Source organism: Prunus dulcis, chromosome 1, assembly GCF_902201215.1.
Source record: "Prunus dulcis chromosome 1, ALMONDv2, whole genome shotgun sequence".
Taxonomy (NCBI): Eukaryota; Viridiplantae; Streptophyta; class Magnoliopsida; order Rosales; family Rosaceae; genus Prunus; species Prunus dulcis.
In genome coordinates this window covers 17,588,043-17,608,914 of record NC_047650.1, presented here as the reverse complement: position 1 = coordinate 17,608,914, position 20,872 = coordinate 17,588,043, and the positions used below count along the sequence as shown (strand labels likewise).

At 37.3% G+C, this 20,872-nt stretch overlaps 3 protein-coding genes across 3 annotated transcripts; 1 reads left to right on the top strand and 2 right to left on the bottom strand.

Moving 5' to 3' along the window:
* Nucleotides 1–8,756: 8,756 nt before the first annotated feature.
* LOC117616715 lies at nucleotides 8,757–9,359 on the bottom strand. Its single transcript, XM_034346110.1, has 2 exons — nucleotides 8,984–9,359; nucleotides 8,757–8,873 (listed from the first exon to the last, which is right to left on the bottom strand). Exons 1-2 carry the CDS (start codon nucleotides 9,342–9,344, stop codon nucleotides 8,839–8,841), a joined length of 396 nt encoding a protein of 131 aa, XP_034202001.1. The 5' UTR covers nucleotides 9,345–9,359; the 3' UTR covers nucleotides 8,757–8,838.
* Nucleotides 9,347–10,948, bottom strand: LOC117615492. The gene is made up of 3 exons (XM_034344580.1): nucleotides 10,891–10,948; nucleotides 9,421–9,766; nucleotides 9,347–9,353 (listed from the first exon to the last, which is right to left on the bottom strand). The coding sequence occupies exons 1-3, from the start codon at nucleotides 10,946–10,948 to the stop codon at nucleotides 9,347–9,349; spliced, it is 411 nt and encodes a 136-aa protein (XP_034200471.1).
* An 808-nt stretch (nucleotides 10,949–11,756) lies between these two features.
* On the top strand, nucleotides 11,757–16,829 carry LOC117616723 (protein FAR-RED ELONGATED HYPOCOTYL 3-like). The gene is made up of 3 exons (XM_034346120.1): nucleotides 11,757–12,031; nucleotides 14,659–15,217; nucleotides 15,793–16,829. The coding sequence occupies exons 2-3, from the start codon at nucleotides 14,666–14,668 to the stop codon at nucleotides 16,012–16,014; spliced, it is 774 nt and encodes a 257-aa protein (XP_034202011.1). The 5' UTR covers nucleotides 11,757–12,031; nucleotides 14,659–14,665; the 3' UTR covers nucleotides 16,015–16,829.
* The last annotated feature ends 4,043 nt before the right edge of the window (nucleotides 16,830–20,872 follow it).

The window sequence follows — 20,872 nt, the reverse complement described above, 5'->3', positions numbered from 1 at the left end:
CAGCGCTGGGTGCCCAAAGGGATTATGCATCGCCGGAAAATCTCAGAATCATGGCTCCAAACTCCTACCCTAGGTATAACACCCTATTTGGAGCCACTTTTGTTCTTGAACCTATCCCAAAAACTGACCGGAAGTGGCCGGAATCGCGATCCCAAAATTTGCCAAATTCCAATTCGAAAATCGAGCTACCTACATTCAAAATCGATGCAATCCTACCCAACCATCAGCTGGAGCATGAAAAATAGGTAGAAATCCATACCTTACTCGTCTGAATTGGTGGCCAGAGGAAAGAGATCGAGCTCCTTGAATTTTGGGTTAAAACCGGTCGAATTTTTGCATTTTCCGGCGATCACAGGTGGTTCCAGTGGCTGAGATTGGTGGGGATGGGAAGAGGAAGATGGCACGGTTCTTTTGGGACCGGTGCCACCCCAAGCGGTGGCCGGATGCGACAGTGGTGGCCCAAAAACCACCGCAGGGAGAAGGAGAGAGAGAGAGAGAGAGAGAGAGAGAGAAAAAAAAAATCTGATTTTTATAAAAAAAATCTCATTTCAAAATATTTACGATTTTGCCACTGAACTTGTTTTGCTCGTAACTTCTTCGTTTCAACTCCGAATCGAGCCCACTATGTGTCTACAGAGTCATCTCAGTACGACCCTCCAAAAATACTAGTCACTGCCCCAAACTCCTTTCGGATAATAAAATGACCAAATTACCCCTACCTCAAGGGTAAATTTGTAATTTCACTTAAATAATTTAAATAAGGGATTAAATTTGGAGTCGGGGTGTTACACATACAGATGAGAATGCTTCAAATTGCTTGACCGAGCCAATCACAATTGAGAAGTTCAAACATTGTTTGAACTTGCTCAATTTTGTTACATGCTAAAGATTGAGGTGGAGCTATTGAGAATTACTAGAACTGTTTCCAAGAGGGTTGAAGAGGTTCTAGGAGTCAATGATTTTCACAAGGTGTTTAAGGCTCCCCAAGATAGAGATTGTTGATGTTGGTTCATCTTAAAGATGCTGAAGGATTGAAGGAAAAGGGCAGTCCAACAAGTTGAAGACTTATTGAATGGGCTCTGGAGCTCGAGTGGAAACTGCAGGCCCTCGAGCAGCAGAGATAAGGTTTTTTTTCCAAGCGAAAGTGCTTCAACGCCTGCTCGAGCAGTTGAACTCATACTCGAGTAGACACAAGCACTCGAGCTGCGAAGTGGTGGTCAAGTGGGACAAGCGAATCCATTGCATATCCCTAGTGAATATGGACAAATTTTCTCCTAGTTTTTGGGTCCTTTAAGTTTTCTATTCCTTGTATAATTGTACTACAGCCCTATGACATGTAAATAGGCACTTTAGCTCTAGGTTATTGTAACGTGAGAAAGCTAAGGCATCAAATTGGGTTCGAGTCAAGGGTGAGAGAAAGGAGAGCTAGGGTTTGCGAGAGATCAAATGAGGTTCTTCATTGTAACCAAGGGGGTTATTTCATACTAGTGAATTTCTTGGGGATCACCAAGAGGACGTAGGTAGAACGTTGAACCTCTATAAATTCTTGTATTCTTTGTATGCGTGTTTACTTTTCAGTTTATGTGTTTTGCGGAGCTTGTGTATGATAGTTGCGTAGTCCATTGACGACAAGGTCTTGGAGTGTTTTCGCACAATAGTAACAAGGCAATGACTTGTGTGCACTGTAACTACGACTGGTGGAGGTATGTGAGACTCACTTTTTTTGTTCAAGTATGTTAGTCTTTTTATGTTTTACTCACTTATATCAATGAATTAATACACATTGGAAGCACTGGATTACGATAGATGAGATCCCATGGCATTGCCAGTTTCACATATCTATGATTGGTGAATTAAGAGAGTTATGAAATCGTTATTGCGATTTCCTAAATCTTTAATCAATAAAATTAAGAGAGATTGGGAATCGTTAGATTTCAGTGGATTGGATCTAATGGCATTGTCGATTTTGCATATATATAGAGATATTTAGTCATATACCAATTCTTAGCACTAAAACTCTAAATAAACCATATACCATTTAATTTCTATATTAAAAAAATCCAAAAACTAACAGCTGACCTTATTTAATTTAATTTTGATTATTAAATTACTTTGATACCCTATTGAGTGTTTTGGGCTTTTTTATGAGGTTTTGGGATTAGGTCTATTTTAAGAAAGCAATGGCAATTTTGTAATTTAAAAGAAGTTAAAAGCTTTTTTGTTATATTGTAAATAGGCTTTGGTTGTGTTTCTAAAGTCCACTTCATATAGGGTTTTTTTTTTTATAATTTGGGCTCCTATATTGGGTATAATAGTGAATCTCCCATATATATAGTCCTCTTTTATTGAGAGATCCCTCAAATAAATTTTTTTTTTAGGGACACCTTTTAGGGTACTTTATTAATTTTTTTTTCAACGATCCAAACCATCTATTTTTTAAGTCTACATTCATAGATCATCCTTGTAAAAAATAGATAAATTTGAAACCCTTTCGATATTGTGCTTCAAGAAAGTACTAAAATTTCAATAATTCAATTGAGCGGTCAAATGATATCAGATTCAAGTGATTTTTTTGTATAGATGATCTTTGAATGAGTACATACAAAATAAACGATTTGGATTAGTGAAATACTATATAGATTGAGCCCTACAAGGATGTTCTTCAAATAAGCTTATTTGAGAGATCCCTCAACTGAAGCTCCATGTATATGAGTAATGCTACTATTACCACATTCTAATACCACCTAATGTGGCAGATGAGGTGTACAACCACAAGCATCAATAAATCATAAAAGAAAATGTTAAATTAACTTTAATTGATGTGGCTGTCTATCTCATCTACCACATAAGGTGGTATGAGAATGTAGTAAGAGTAGCATTATTCTATATATATGAATTATGAGATTGAGAATCGTTGGACTATGATGAATTAGTGATTTCTAATATTTATATTTTATTAATTAAGATAGGTTGAGAATTGTTGGATTTCGGTGGATGGGTAAAAGGGAAAAACAAGGGTCAGGAGGGAAAAAAGAAGGGGTTGGGGAATGGTTTTTACTTATCAGTCTCCTCGAATTTTCCTTGATCTTTGCACGCAACAGAAGGACCCATGCCATTTCTAACCTTATTCCAACATCTTATACACCACACTACATAACTTCATGATTATAATCTACACCATTTATAATGTCTCCCCAAAATGTTTTTTTAGAGAAGTAGAATTTCTTATACACCTCAACTTTTGAAACTTGAAACAAAACCAAGCTCCCACTGATTTAGACTTCCTTATCAGCTGTCAATCCCATACTAAAAACATGTCTATGAAAAACAGCATTTGGCACTCCTTTAGTAAGTGGATCTGCAATCATTTGTTCTGTTCCTATATGATCTATGGTGGTGTATCCTTGACTGATCTTTTCCTTGACGATTATGAACTTTACATCCAGTAGCCTTGAACCTCTTGTTCTTTTGTTTCCCTTGGCAAAAGTCACTGCTGCACTATTGTCATTCCATAGCTGAATGGGCCTATGAATCGATTCCACCACACTTAAGCTAATAATAAAGTTCCTCAACCACATAGCTTGTGAAGTGGCTTCATAGCATGCTAGAAATTCAGCAAGCATTGTGGATCCTGCCGTGAGAGGCTGTTTTATGCTTCTCCACGAAACTGCAGATCCTCCAAACATAAACACAAAACCAGATGTGGATTTTAATGTGTCTTGACAACCTGCAAAGTCTGCATCTGCAAATCCTTGTAATTCCAAATTCTCGCTTCTTTTGAATACCAGCTTGTAGTCTTTTGTTCTCTGTAGGTATCTCATGACTTTCTTCCCTGCAACCCAATGTGCTTGTCCATCATACTTCATGTCTATCAATCTGTTCAGCAAAGTGCTCTTGACTGCCTTTTTAGATTCCTTAAACCTTTGTGCAATTGCCTCATAGTATTTTTTAGCAGTTTCTGATTTTGGAATGCTACCTTTGACTGATGATACCATAGCCCTCTGCATAATTAGTATTGCCATCTTCTTTGCTTTATTCCATCTAGCAAACTAAGTTTTAGTTTCTGCAGAGGCATCTGCAGCAGGCTCTTGAGGAGGATCCTCTTTTAAAACAAAGTCATAATCCAGAAAACCAAGAGATATTTCCAGATCCTGCTTCCATTTCTGGTAATTTGATCCAGTAAGAGTTTCGATGGTGTTGTGGTTCACTGTAAAGATTTTTTATATAAAATCAGATAAGTAAAACTGTCCCCAATAACTTTACTCAAATATGTCAGTTTATACCTGTGGGTTTAAAAAGCCATATTCCAAAATCCCAACCAGCAAACTGTATAAACTTCCTGCGCAAGAAGTCTCACATCTGTGGATGTAGAGAGAACTGCTAGTTTATGCAGTCTGTTGCTCAGATTGTTCCATCAGTATCGTTATCAATCTATAAGATTCCCATCTGTGGATGGAGAAAAATACAGAAGGCTACTTATACTGATGCAAATTTTTGATCAAACTTTCGTTTCAAGATTTCTCATACAAACTGAGCAGCTGTGGCTTACTCAGTCTGTGTAGTAAGTCTCAAAACTTGATCAAAAGTCTTTTGCAGTATGATCGAGCAGAAACTTTATGCTCTTGATCATACTTAAAACAAATAAGATATGCAGAATAATGAAAATATCATGTGACTGTAATTAGAACAGCAAAAAACTTTATGCAGATTCTTACAAAACATAGATTAGATTAAGAAACAAAAGCCTAGAGCTCTGATACCACATGTAATTCCATACCAGGTTTTATATCTCAACACTAACCTTGTTCTGACATCTTTGGCTGTAGAAGATCTTCTTCTCTATGCAACACTTTAGCGCTAATTCTCTAGATGGGGTGAGAGCTGTGTGTTTTGCGTTATCATTGCTAGAGAAGGGACCATCTATATATATGCATCACTTGAAAGCCTTGCCCATCAAGGAGCTGTCAAGTGTTCCTAGTTGCATTAGGATTAGGTTGTTCAATCCATATAGAATTAGGAATTCCATTGTCTCTTGTATTTCAATTAGGATAGCTTTTATACAAGGATAATCTGATTAGTTTGAGTATATCTCTAAACATGCAAAACTCTAGAATCCCTACATGATTAGAAGACCACAATTTCGTGGTTAAGACAATAATTTGTCTTACATTCTCCCACTTGGTCGATTAATCATAAGAGTGTTTGCATAGATCACTTTAGAGGCCTAGTGAAATATAACTCAAAACAATTCCCACTAAGCAATTGTCAATTATAAAACATGAAGAGGGGTTATCAAGATTTCTGTGAATATCTTGTACTTCAAGATCTTTATAACCACACTCAACACCCTTTATAATCACATAAGCTTCGATCAAGATTGAACTGTAGAACAATATGATATACTGTAAAAGCTAAAAAAATATCATGTTTGTTCAATGTCCCAGATTTTGACTTCCAAGGTCTTTATTAAATTTACTGTCATGAATGCATTGCCATGCGCAGCTTCTTTAAGCTAGCAAATGCTGCTAAATGCTATTCATGTGTTTTTTTTTTTTTTCAAAGTACAACAACATAATTTTGAGATAAAATTAACTTTAATTTGAACCAAAACTGTATCAACATCCATCGAAACTATAGAAAAAAAAGAAAAAAAAAAACCTCAACTTTTGAAACTTGAAACAAAACCAAGCTCCCACTGATTTAGACTTCCTTATCAGCTGTCAATCCCATACTAAAAACATGTCTATGAAAAACAGCATTTGGCACTCCTTTAGTAAGTGGATCTGCAATCATTTGTTCTGTTCCTATATGATCTATGGTGGTGTATCCTTGACTGATCTTTTCCTTGACGATTATGAACTTTACATCCAGTAGCCTTGAACCTCTTGTTCTTTTGTTTCCCTTGGCAAAAGTCACTGCTGCACTATTGTCATTCCATAGCTGAATGGGCCTATGAATCGATTCCACCACACTTAAGCTAATAATAAAGTTCCTCAACCACATAGCTTGTGAAGTGGCTTCATAGCATGCTAGAAATTCAGCAAGCATTGTGGATCCTGCTGTGAGAGGCTGTTTTATGCTTCTCCACGAAACTGCAGCTCCTCCAAACATAAACACAAAACCAGATGTGGATTTTAATGTGTCTTGACAACCTGCAAAGTCTGCATCTGCAAATCCTTGTAATTCCAAATTCTCGCTTCTTTTGAATACCAGCTTGTAGTCTTTTGTTCTCTGTAGGTATCTCATGACTTTCTTCCCTGCAACCCAATGTGCTTGTCCAGGATTAGACTGAAACCTCCCTAACATGCTGACTGCAAAAGCCAGATCAGGTCTTGTACATACCTGCGCATACATTAGGCTCCCTACTAGTGAAGCATAGGGTTTGTCAGCCATTTCAAGCTTTTCTTGTTCAGTTTTAGGTGCCTGCTCAGTGCTCAATTTATCACCTTTTGCAATGGGAATATCACTGCCTGCACAATCCTGCATATTGAATCTTTTGAGCACCTTTTCTATATAAGATCTCTGTGATAATCCAAGTAAACCTTTGTCTCGATTTCTGCTTATGTCTATCCCCAAAACATAGCTTGCTTCTGCCATATCGGTCATATCAAAATGTTTAAATAGAAAACTTTTACAATCATGCAGCATAGTAAGATTTGTGCAAGCCAACAAAATGTCATCCACATAAAGGACTAGAATAATGAAATGTCTCCCACTAGTCTTCATGTATATGCACTCATCCAATGCATTTTCTGTGAATCCATATGCTTTTACAACCTTATTAAATTTCAAATACCATTGTCTCGAGGCTTGCTTCAATCCATAGATTGATTTGCACAATTTGCAGACCAAACTCTTCTCCTTTTCTTGAATAAAACCTTCCGGCTGCATCATGTAAATTTCTTCTTCAAGGTCTCCATTTAAGAAGGCAGTCTTAACATCCATCTGGTGTAAATGCAAATCAAAATGTGCTACCAATGCCATGATTATTCTTAGTGAATCTTTAGTTGAGACAGGTGAAAAAGTCTCATTGTAATCAATTCCTTCCTTTTGTGTAAACCCTTTGGCAACCAATCTTGCCTTATACCTATCCACCTGTCCTTTTGAGTTTCTCTTTGTCTTGAACACCCATTTACAACCTATTGGTTTGCAACCTTGAGGTAAGGTCACAAGCTTCCAAACTCCATTCTTCTCCATTGAATTCAACTCTGATTTCATGGCTGCCCACCAGTTTTCACTCTTTTCACTCATCATTGCTTGTTTGAATGTCATGGGATCCTCAGTTCTATTTATATCATGCTCAGCCCCTTGTAGATACACAAAATAATCATCTGTCAATGCTGGTCTTCTAATTCTGTGTGATCTTCTCAGTTCTGAGTTCTGCTGTATTTCTGCATCTTCTTCTGTTTGAACTGTGTCTTGGTTTTCTGCTGGCAGTGGCTGATCATTATCCATCTGCATTGGTTCTGCAGTTTCAGTTTGATTTGTAACTGTAATCTCAATTTGATCCAGTTGTGAGTTGTCTAAGTTTATTTGAGGCAGTCTTACAGCTTCTTCTGCAGGACCCTGTGCTGTCAAAAGGTCAGCAGTAGTCTCTTCAAAACTGAAGTTCTCTTCTGCAGTTTTCTCTTCATTGGTTTCTATGAACACTGCTCTTGATGTCTCTATGAATCTCATAGTGTGATGAGGGCAATAAAACCTATAGCCTTTGGTTCTTTCAGGGTAACCAATAAAATGACAACTTATGGTTTTGGGATCTAGTTTCTTTTCTGCAGGATTATAAGGTTTAGCTTCTGCTTTACAACCCCAAGTTCTTAGATGTTTTAGGCTAGGTTTTCTTCCATTCCAGATCTCATAAGGGATCTGATTAATGCTCTTGGTTGGAACTCTATTTAGAACATAATTGGCAGTTTTCAAAGCTTCTCCCCAGAGGAAAATTGGTAAGTTTGCACAGCTCATCATGCTCCTAATCATGTCTTTCAATGTTCTATTTCTTCTTTCTGAAATTCCATTCTGTTGAGGAGTGCCTGGATTTGTGTATTGAGCTATAATTCCTTCCTGCTGGAGAAATTTTGCAAAAGCTCCAGGATTTCTCCCAGTTTCATCAAACCTTCCATAATATTCTCCACCCCTATCTGAACGAACTACTTTGATTTTGAGGTTCAATTGATTTTCTACTTCAGCTTTGTATATTTTGAACATATCTAAAGCACTTGATTTTTCTTTTATGAGATAAACATGTCCAAATCTTGAAAAATCGTCTGTGAAAGTTATGAAGTAGGTGAACCCTTCATGAGTTGGATTAGGAAAGGGACCACAGATATCTGTGTGAATGAGTTCCAAAACACCTTTGCTTCCTATGGCTCCCTTTTTTCTTAAATTTGTCAATTTCCCTTTGACACATTCAATGCATATTTCATTTTGACTGTTATGATTCATTGTGGCAAGATTGATTCTTTGCATAGTTGATTAATCCTTTCTCTTGAGATATGACCAAGTCTTTTATGCCACAATTCATAGGAGACTCCATTACTAGTTTTGGTTTGCACAGTGTTAACTTCAAAATCTGTTCTTTTGCAATTTAATTGAAACATTCCATCAACAAGTCTTGCTTTGCCAATCAACTCTTTATTCTTGAAAATAGAACAACCAGTGCCATCAAAATTCAAATTGAATTTTGATTGTACAAGTCTAGTAACTGAAATTAAACTCTTCTTCATAGAAGGAATGTAAACTACTTCATCTAACTCCAAAATAAAACCAAAATCTAATTCAATCCTAACTGTTCCTATGAACTCTACTTGAACTTTTTCTCCATTGCCAACGAACACCTTCACTTCATCCTTGCTTGGCAATCTCCTCCTTATGAATCCCTGCAAAGAATTAGCTACATGAATTGAAGCACCACTGTCTAGCCACCATGAATCATGAGAGAAATCAACCAAATTTGATTCAAAACAAACTAGAATCTGTTCAGAGTTACCTTTAGTTTTCTGCTTGTCTAGCCACTTTTTGTATTTTCTGCATTCTTTCTTCATGTGCCCTGGTTTCTTACAGAAGAAACACTTCATTCCAGTTGATGGTTTTAGATACTTTTCAGTACTGCTGCCTTTTCCAGTCATTGCATTGTGTCTATTTTCCTTTTTCTCTTTGGTTTGAACCATGTTCACCATTTTTGCTCCTCTTTCCCTTATGATGTTGTGTTCCTGTTGAACACAGATGGTAATCAAATCATTCAATGTCCAGCATTCTTTCTGAGCAATGTAGGTTTCCCTAAGAGACTTGAAATCCTTTGGCAATGAGTTTAAGGCAAAATGCACCATCATGTCCTCATCAACTGTCATCTCTAGTTCCTGCAATTTGGTTCCTATGTCAATCATATTCAGAATATGAGCCCTCACACAGCCTTGTCCATCATACTTCATGTCTATCAATCTGTTCAGCAAAGTGCTCTTGACTGCCTTTTCAGATTCCTTAAACCTTTGTGCAATTGCCTCATAGTATTTCTTAGCAGTTTCTGATTTTGGAATGCTACCTTTGACTGATGATACCATAGCCCTCTGCATAATTAGTATTGCCATCTTATTTGCTTTATTCCATCTAGCAAACTTAGTTTTAGTTTCTGCAGAGGCATCTGCAGCAGGCTCTTGAGGAGGATCCTCTTTTAAAACAAAGTCATAATCCAGAAAACCAAGAGATATTTCCAGATCCTGCTTCCATTTCTGGTAATTTGATCCAGTAAGAGTTTCGATGGTGTTGTGGTTCACTGTAAAGATTTTTTATATAAAATCAGATAAGTAAAACTGTCCCCAATAACTTTACTCAAATATGTCAGTTTATACCTGTGGGTTTAAAAAGCCATATTCCAAAATCCCAACCAGCAAACTGTATAAACTTCCTGCGCAAGAAGTCTCACATCTGTGGATGTAGAGAGAACTGCTAGTTTATGCAGTCTGTTGCTCAGATTGTTCCATCAGTATCGTTATCAATCTATAAGATTCCCATCTGTGGATGGAGAAAAATACAGAAGGCTACTTATACTGATGCAAATTTTTGATCAAACTTTCGTTTCAAGATTTCTCATACAAACTGAGCAGCTGTGGCTTACTCAGTCTGTGTAGTAAGTCTCAAAACTTGATCAAAAGTCTTTTGCAGTATGATCGAGCAGAAACTTTATGCTCTTGATCATACTTAAAACAAATAAGATATGCAGAATAATGAAAATATCATGTGACTGTAATTAGAACAGCAAAAAACTTTATGCAGATTCTTACAAAACATAGATTAGATTAAAACTAAATACAGTAATATGGCTAAGAATAATGCAAAATATCATGTGATCTGTAATGCATCAGAGCATCAAGTGTCAAAAATTAGGTTGTTCAATCCATATAGAATTAGGAATTCCATTGTCTCTTGTATTTCAATTAGGATAGCTTTTATACAAGGATAATCTGATTAGTTTGAGTATATCTCTAAACATGCAAAACTCTAGAATCCCTACATGATTAGAAGACCACAATTTCGTGGTTAAGACAATAATTTGTCTTACAACTATTACCACATTCTAATACCACTTAATGTGGCAGATGAGGTGTACAACCACAAGCATCAATAAATCATAAAGAAAATGTTAAATTAATTTTAATTGATGTGGCTGTCTATCTCATCTACCACATAAGGTGGTATGAGAATGTAATAAGAGTAGCATTATTCTATATATATGAATTATGAGATTGAGAATCGTTGGACTATGATGAATTAGTGATTTCTAATATTTATATTTTATTAATTAAGATAGGTTGAGAATTGTTGGATTTCGGTGGATGGGTAAAAGGGAAAAACAAGGGTGAGGAGGGAAAAAAGAAGGGGTTGGGGAATGGTTTTTACTTATCAGTCTCCTCAAATTTTCCTTGATCTTTGCACGCAACAGGAGGACCCATGCCATTTCTAACCTTATTCCAACATCTTATACACCACACTACATAACTTCATGATTATAATCTACACCATTTATAATGTCTCCCCAAAATGTTTTTTTAGAGAAGTAGAATTTCATATTATTGCTTAATTATTTAAATTCCTATAATTATTTTATTTACTTTTTATTTAATTCTTTTTTTAGGATAACTTTATTTAGATTCCCTTGGATAACCAACATTACTATTTTTTAAGCATTGTGAACCTTTTTTTCGCATTTAATGAAAATTTTCTATTGTTTGGCAAAAAAGGAAAAAAATGCACATAATTTCCGTGACAAATGAATATAGGAACGTTTAATATTTCTAGTGCAGGCAATAAACGTGATCCTACTTAGGAACATGGAGACCCACTAGACGAAAACAAACATGGCACAATTTGAAAATATTGTAGTACTAAATTACTAATGTAACTTACCACGCAATGTATAAAGGGAAAAATATTGTATTAAATAATTATAAATAATTGATTATGGTGTGTTTAATATTCTTTCATTAATTATTACAAATTGTCTAAATTCGTGTTTGTTAGCTCAATATATAATCAACTTAAATCACTCAAACCCACAATGCAATACATTTCATTCAATTTTTTTGTGATAAAATAATAGATAATTAACTAAATAAATATTCTCTAAAGTTTTAATAAAAGTTTTTATGTATTTTTGAACTACCGATGTTTCCGAAACATTGAATATTTTAGACCTTGCCTAGGTTATGAAAAAAAAAAAAAATTAAAGATCATTTCTAAGAGCTTGGGTGACGCGTGTAGGCAAACTATTTTTATGAAACTCCTAAGTTTCCAGACAAAACAATGTTCGCATAAACCCCCCCAACTGAAACTGTTGCTGACTTCGCCTCTGCCTCCGAGTCCTCCACTACCTGCATCTCTCAGTCACTGTATCCGTTCATTCTCTCTACATCTCCGGTGGGCCCTAGAAACGGTGGGGCCCAGCAACGAGCTGCAAAATTAACCACTTGGGTTCGTGGAGTGGCCATGGGGAGATCGATCTAAGACTTCCACTTTCTTCAAACCTTGGTGTTGGTGTTTGGTGAGTTCATCGAAGCCAGTTTGTCATTTTATTCTCTACTTTCCCTTGCTCAGTTTCGTAATGCAATCACAATTAAGTAATTGTTGTGGTTCTTGATACTTTTCCTGTTCATCTTACAACTTCAAGGACTTGTCTGCTAGGTTTAGATGCTGATTTTAAGCAGAAATTTCCCTCATTGTTTCTTCTTCATTCAAATTCCCAACTTTGGTGCAAAACCCATTTCTGGATTCTCTTAGAACACTCCAATCGTCAGTTAAAGTGTTTTAATTTTGACCATAGGAAGAGATATGACGGCTCCTGATTATTTATATTTAAGTTGCTTACTATAGCCTTACTCTGCATATATATATTTATATATATTTACAAAATGTGTATTTACTTTGATATGTTGTCCCAAGAATTGGATTGTACTTACTAATTAGTTGTATCCTATGTTCTCTAACTTTGTTGATACATTTTGCATTCACATTTATTATAAGAAAATACTTTGAAAACCGCGGTTGGGTTCTGTTCACCGGTTGATTCTTGTCTGTCTTTATAAGGGTGACTACTTTTACACTGTATCTGCTGAAATTGTGTTGTTGGACTGCAACTACATTGTTTTTAGGGGTAAAGACTGCAATTAGACTGTGACGGCTTTTGAAATAGACTTGCTGATTGTACTTTACAAAGACTAAAAAAATATTGTCATGGGAAAAAAGAGTGCTTCCTTTCAACAGATGTAATTCTTCGTTTCGAAATTAGGTTGGTAAGATCTACTCCACTACTTCAAAGTTGAAGTTCAACAGCCTTAGTCCTGAGCTTGCCTGGTATCTTTGCAAGTAACTGCTTCTCTTTTATCTGCCCTTACTTGAGAAGCTTGCCTCTGGAACGCACATTGTCCTCTAAATGGTACTTGAACAATTATTGTGCTATAAACTATTCTCTAAGCTTTCTCTCATACAAAGGTAAACCTTCTCTTTGCTTATCAACCTACTTTCATCCACTTCACCAACCATCAGAAAAAACCAAGAATGTGAAGAGAGGTTCATGTTGCATTTGAACACTCTTGGCTATGAATCCTCCATTGCACATAAGGAGTTTAGTTCTCTTAACACAATGAACAAGGATTGAGTCACATTCTGGATACTCAGTGGTTCTTACTGCCTAATTTTGTTGAATCTGGATCTGTAGAGGTGATGTTTCCTTTCTTTGCTGTGCATTTTTCCTACTGTTCGTGTTAACCCCTTTGCCAAATATAGTAAGTGTGGCAATATACACAGTTAGGTACACATCATGACCCTCTTAGCATAGGTGAGTTTGGCTTGGAGCAGCACATAAATCTCAAGACTTGTTTAAAGGTTAACTGTAGATTCCGTAAGAATGAGATTTAGAATGAGTTTGACCATGACTTGTCTTAGCATTGGAAGGATTTGCAGGTTAACATGTGAGACCCATTTTCATAATGAGTGGATGATCAAATCCAACAAAGGGGTTGGGGTGAATGGACGTGGGCAATGCCTCTTCTTCGTAACAAAATTTGGATGTAGACCCATTTTCTTTACTGTTCCTAAACAAAATTTGGTTACTGCTGGTTCTTTTTGGCTAATTACGCCTCTTCTTCGTAAAAGTTAGTCAGTTAGCAGCTTGAAACCCTGAACTAAAGACCATAGTTCCCTTTAGACCGAATAATGTGGCAACAGGGGGTCAATGTATCAGCAGCCCTCTGTAATTTAGATCCTACACTTATTAATAGATTCTCTCTGTTAACATGGTTCTGCACTGCACCACTGTCAGAGACAATTAGAACTACTTGAGCGATTCTTAAAATGTCTTGATAACGCTAATGCTTTGGTGCTTCCTGTTGTTTTCCCAGTAAAATCTATTAAACTAAAATTTTTCATTTATACTAAAATGAGAACATGTCAGCTCCTGTATGGGCATTATGCTTGGCAAAACTTTAATTATAAAATTATGGAATCTTCATTACTATATCCATCTTATGGTTTTTCCCTTCATAATAAGATGCTTCATGCTCTATTGTTTGTGACTTTTTTGTCTATTTGGATTTGAAATTTTTACATGTCTGTTGTGCTTTATATCATATTTTCTCATGCAAGCCATTTCTTGTGCTCGCTGTAGCAATGCCAGGTAATTTTCAGGTCTTACTAACTTTGCCTGCTTGGTTGTAGAAGTAACATTGCTGTGTTTGTTTTTCCCCGTGACTTATACTTTACATGCTCAGTTTTCTTCTGCTACATGCTAATCTATTGCCATTACTGTGTTATTGTGTTCCATATATTATATAAATGCTTTTTGGTTGGCATTTATTTTTGGTTCACTTTGAAATGTGAAAACATGTAACTAAATTCAATTAAGCATTGCTTTTGTAAGTCCTTGACTCTTGTGCTTTTCATCTCCCTCAGACTCTGTTCTTTGTAAGAAATGATAATGGAGCATATAGATGGGTCAATGTTGACAATACAGAGTTTTTGAAACTTAAAAAAATCTGTTGACCTTTTAACTTAGTAGTAATAGAAGTTGACCTACTATTTTATCGGTAATACTTATTCGACATTGTTTACTTCAAGAGGTTGTCCCAATTTTGGGTGAGACTGACAAGTCAATTCTGTTCTTTCTACCTGTAGGAACATAATGGATCACCAATCTGTTCATGGGTTTGATTCAGACGAAAGTGACTTAGATATGCATGCTGAAACTTATGAAAATAATGAAGGGATGGAAGATGTGCTTTCTGAGAACCTGGACTTGTGTTTAGATGAAAAGGAAGGGATAGCAGAACCATCAGCAGATCTACCTATGAACATAGAAGCTTTAGAACCAAACATAGGCATGGAGTTCAACTCAAGAGATGAAGCAAGAGAATTTTATGTTGCATATGGCAGACAATCCGGTTTTACTGTACGGATACACCACAACCGTCGCTCACGAGTAAACAATCAGGTTATTGGTCAAGATTTTGTTTGCTCGAAAGAAGGCTTTCGTGCAAAAAAGTATGTACACAGAAAAGACAGAGTTCTTCCTCCACCGCCAGTAACCCGTGAGGGCTGTCAAGCTATGATAAGGCTAGCTTTAAGGGATGGACTAAAGTGGGTAGTCACAAAATTTGTTAAAGAGCATAATCATAAACTAATGAGTCCCAGCAAGGTTCCATGGCGGGGATCAGGAAAGCACTTAGCAAGTGAGGTATGTTGGGGAGTATTTTTTTTATCAACATAATTCTGAATGAAATGTTTGCATATGAAGATTTGCCACTTAATCACTGCTACTAAATACTGTGCTGAAGAAGAATAAACAGACTACCTAATATTATGAACACAGATCATGGCATTTCTTTTAGATTATAAAATAATTGTTCATCAATGTCCAAATAGTTGAAGCTTTAGGAACTAGTGGTAAACGAACAAAACTTGTCACGGTATCAGAGCAGAAGATTTTGAGTATACAAGCCTCCCAATATAAGTTCAATTGAACATGTTGCACCCTCTAATGTGAGTAGAGAGACACATGAGAGGAAGTATTAGATTTGAAAATAATTGTTGGATGACATCCTAATGCTTTCAAATGTGGAAGAGCTGTAGGAATTGTTACCAGGAATCTGGGTTACTAAGCCTGGTTTCGTCTTGAATTAACCATTAGTTTAGTAAACATCCAAAAGGATTCATTGTTCCGCAGCTTAATTGTTACAATAATGTAGTGACCCTTCTTAAACATAAAATTGAAACAATAACATAGTGACCTAATACTCTTGTAATTTGCAGGATGAGAAGGATAAAAGAATCCGTGAACTATCCCTTGAGTTGTACAATGAGAGGCAAAAATGTAAGCGACGCTGCGCTGCATACGAAGAACAGTTAAATTTGATTTTGAAAGATTTGGAAAAACATACAGAGCACATGTCAAAAAAAGTGGCGGATATAGTTCAGAGCATAAGAGAGATTGAGGAGGAACAATCAGAGGACTCAGATAGTGGATGGACTTAGTGCCCATTAATCATTTTCAGGAGCCATCTAACAACTAGCAATTCACCTATGGTTTAGGTTGAAGTTCCCAAAGATGATAAAATTAGTCCCACAAAATTGATTATTTTCCAGAAAATTGGCAGCTGATGTTTGATGTCTGGTCAAGATGCTCATGCTCGATGAAGGCTTTATGAGTAAATTGAGCAGAAATCATATGTCGAATAGTGTCCCTGATCATTCTCATGTTGTATCTTAATGTATTAATTTTTTTTTTCTTCTCTCAAATCAAATTTTCAATTGTTACTATAACATTTTACTGCAAGACACATGCTTAGACTTGGCGAACTTGGCATGACAAGACAATTTGCATTAGGGTTTAGGTTAGCAAGCTGAATAATGCGAACAGGGTTTTAGCACCAAAATTTGCTCATGTTTCTCCTTGTGGAGTGGTTGGTTCGGTTGAACTCTCTCTCTCTACCCCACCTTGGTCGCATTGTTGGACGTCAACAGCTCCACCTCCTTGGTTTTTGTTAATGGGTGTGAGGCCGTTGTGCTGCAGTTTATGCCTATGGCTCCACCACCATAGATCATGGTCGCCAAATGGAAAACAGACTGCAGAGATTTGCAGGCATTCTGGGTTTTTCTTTTACTTGTATAAAGAGTGAGAGTGAGAAGAGGGGTTAAAAGCTGAAGCTTGATGTTGTAAAATAGTAAATGAATGAGAATTTGGTTGGGGCCTTTGGCAGTTAGTGTTGTCAACATGCAATCAGAGTGTTGGAGGAAAATATTATATGAATTGCGAAGGGGATGTTGATCGCATCCTTTCGGTGCTTAAATGGGTTGTGGCATTCACTTGGTATTGCACTGGGTTTGAAGAAGATGAAGTGGAAGGTGGGTTTCCGAATAATCAGAGATGCTCAAAAAAGGTGTGTTGGTCAATCAAAGTTCATTCAAAACCCAAAATGCAGGGAGTAGAAAACAACAGCCAAAAGGGCCAAAAACAGGAACACGACAACAAGCACATGGAAGTTCAAACTAAAACCACAGCAAAAACAACACAAAGCAAGAACACACCAAATTCGCCACTTCTGCCGCCCATTGCCGCAACCACCAACCAAAGTCGCCACAAAATTAACGTGAGACATTTTAACCTCATATCTGAGGAAAAGGCTCGAGCAACCACCACATGAGTGCGGAGGTGTAGAAACTGATTTTCACTTAATCATTCACAAGATCATTATACAAGATGTATAGACAAGTTTGTAGAGAACAACCTACGGTTACAAGCAGCCATTATAATAAACATAAATGTAGAGTTATAGCCTAATAACAACGTAACCGACAACTGACCATTTTCTATCATTAGTATGATTAACTATTGTAATGGAAATACCATTTTAACTCCCTAATACTCCCCCTCCCTCTCCCCCCCCCCAACAAAAACTTGACATTGGGGAGGAGACAAGTTTGGAAATAAGGCGGGCAAAACGATCCGTAGGCAAACCTTTGGTGAAGACATTGACAAGTTGGTGAGTAGAAGGTATGAAACATACCCAGTGACTCACCAAGGCAACACGTTCCCGAATAAAGTGATAATCAATAGCTATGTGTTTGATCCAGGCATGAAAATCCAAATTGGCAGCAAGGTATGTGGCAGAGAGATTATCACAATTAAGAATAACATGATGTGTAATAGGATGCTGAAGTTCATGTAAGAGACCTTGAATCCATATAGTGTCCGCACAAGCATAGGCTGAGGCGCTATACTCAACTTTGGCACTTGAACGAGAAACTGTGTGTTGTTTCTTTGTACTCTAGGAAATTAGATTTGGTCCTAAAAAGACACAGTACTCGATGGTGGACCGAAGAGTATCCTGGCAACCTGCCAGTTGGCATTCAAATAGGCAATCAGGAAGGAGGAGTCCGTAGAACGACGAATAGGAAGGCCATGACCAAGGGTGCCTTTGAGATAACGCAGAATGTGTTTCACTGCTTCATGGTGAACATCAGTGGGGGAACTAACGAATTGGGAAACATGTTGCAGTTTAGGACAGGTCATGGTTAGGTAATGTAGAGCACCTACAAGCTGTCTATACATAATGGGGTCTGACAAAGCCGTTCCATCAGTGCTGGAGAGGCTGCCTTTAGAAGCCATTGGTGTAGAGATCGGTTTACAATCCAGCATGTTGATTCTTTTGGAGAATTTCAAGGGCATATTTGGTCAAATTGAGATGAACAAAATCAGAGTGATAGGTAACTGCGATGCGAAGGAAATAATGTAATCTGCTAAGATCCTTGACGTCAAATTCAGCTCCCAACATATCAGTAAAGGCATGTAAATGCGACTAACTGCTCCCAGTGAGTATTATGTCGTCAACATAGACAAGAAAAATCATCTTATGGGATTGTTCCTGATAAACAAACATAGAATCATCAGATTGACTTTGAGAAAAACCAACACAGAGCAAGATTGAACTAAAACACTTGAACCGTGAGAGCATCTCTAGCGCAAGAGGCCAGCCCAAGCAGGAGGGGGCCCTAGGCCTGGGGAGCAGCTCCAGCATGCAACATCCAGCCCGGGCAATGCATGGGACCCACGAGCCTGGGCAAACCCAAGGGGAGATCTGGCCCGTCATCTTACTTTCGGGCTACTAATGTCAGCGCTAACCCACAACTGCCAAAAGCAAACGGCTACAAGCCACATGGCTTCTCTTGGAGCCTCCAATCCAAAAATCTTGTCAAATCCAACCACCGTCCATTTTTTGGCCACAAAAAATTGAAAAAAGATATCAAAAAATTCTAGAAATTTTTTCTATAAATACCTACCAATATTATTCACGTTCCACACCAAATCTTCATACAAATTCATCTCCTTCCAATATTTTTCACTTTCCACACAAATTTTTTCTATTACTAAATTCCATTTGTGTAAAAATACAAATGGCCTCTTCCATCGAAGTTGGAGGCGTGTGGACAAACGTGAAAGATATTTTGTTGTGTGCGTGTTGGGTCAAAGTTGGTCATTGCCCGTGACCGAAGTCCTCTCATATGTAGAGAAAAATTCATGGAGAATTTTCTGAAAGATCGGGTTCGACTCGTACGGAAATGACATTGACTAGTAGGTGGAAAATTTTGAATAAAGAGTTAGGGAAATGGAGAGATGCATTAGCAAAAGCAAGGGACAACATTCGGAGCTGTCAAAATTTTGCCGACAAGGTAAAGTATTTATAAATTCCCTTTTATTCAATTTAATGTCACAATTTTTTTTTTCTTGCATTTCCAATTTTTTTAAATAGATTATTCAAGCACAAATATGGTTCGGTGCTATTGGCCAAGACAAAAAAAGTTGCATCAATCACCAATGCTGTGACGTTGTGAAGAATTGTTCGAGATTCAAAATTATTTCCCTTGGTCAGACGATTATGTTGACTGAGACGCTGCTCCAAGAATCACTGGCAACCAATTCGCCATTGGACTCCCCAATGGATCAAGCCGCACCAATCCAACGTGAGTTGAGGCCTATTGGGAGAAAGGCGGCAAAAGCCAAGAGAGGGAGCACTTCGAACACTAAATGTGCAAAATTTTAGGAGCAAATTGCTAAGAACGATATACTGAGAATTGAGAGAGACTTGAAAAGAGAAGACGCTGACAAGGCACGATATGACACATATGCAATTGAAAGGCAGCAAGTACAAGAACAAGACATGGAGGACAGAGAGATGAAAATCTTGGCCATGGATACGAGCCATATGTCTCCTGAAACAAAGTCCTATTGGAAGCTAAAATGAAGGGATGTATGAGAAGAAAGCTTTTCCATGACGATGGACCTAGCAACACAGATTGGTTAAATGATCAGAACCATTAGGTTGTATTGAAATAGTTGCCATATGTATTAATTTGTTGTATTGTTTCTCTTTTATTGAATAAAGAAAGCATTAAATATTATAGCTATTTATTAAAAACATTTCATACATGAAAACAAAACTTAATTCATTACAAACTACACGCAAAACAAAGCATAATTAAAAACAAAGCATTAAACTTGACTTCATCCATCATGATTGCATTTCATCTCCCATAAGTGCTTGATCAAGTCAACTTGACGTCTCTCATGAACATAAGGAGATTGCATTTCCTGATAACGGTCAATCATAGGGTTATTGTATCGACCGTCCCTAATCAACAGTTCGTGCTCCAGTGGTTGCTCATTTGCTCCCATAGGCCATTCACGGGATTGGGTTCGAACATCTCTAGGGCATCATAATCATACTTATCCTCCACAATCATGTTATGGAGGATGATAATGCTCCGAAGCACCTCTTCATCAAACATACGAGCAGCACCCCTAATAATTTCCCAACGAGCTTGCACGATACCAAAACACCTTTCCACATCTTTCCTATAACCCTCTTGAAAGGCAGCAAAGCTCTTTTCCTTCTCCAATTGGGGATTCAGAATTTTTTTTGATGAATGTCGTCCACCTTGGATAAATTCCGTCGGCTAGGTAGTACGCACCCGAGTGTACAGTATCGTTGATTTTGATACGTGATCTGGGGGGAATAACCTCTCAAGACATAGTTGAATATCGGGGATTGACCAGGCACATTGAGGTCGTTTTGAGATCCGGAAACTCTGAAAAGGCATGTCAAACACAGGTATCGAATGATGCAACGGCCTCCAGAATTATACTTTTTGGCCCTTCCTATTCCTAAAATCTCATTGCCAAGCAGTTGGGCAGTTCTTCCAATGCCAATACATGTAGTCGATGCTTCCAATCATGCATAGGAAACCTCGAGCCTTGGCTTTTCGTAGAAGCCTTCAGAGGTCCCTAAGCGTAGGTTTGTGGAGGTAATCCCTCATGTAGAGAGTTTCTATTGCA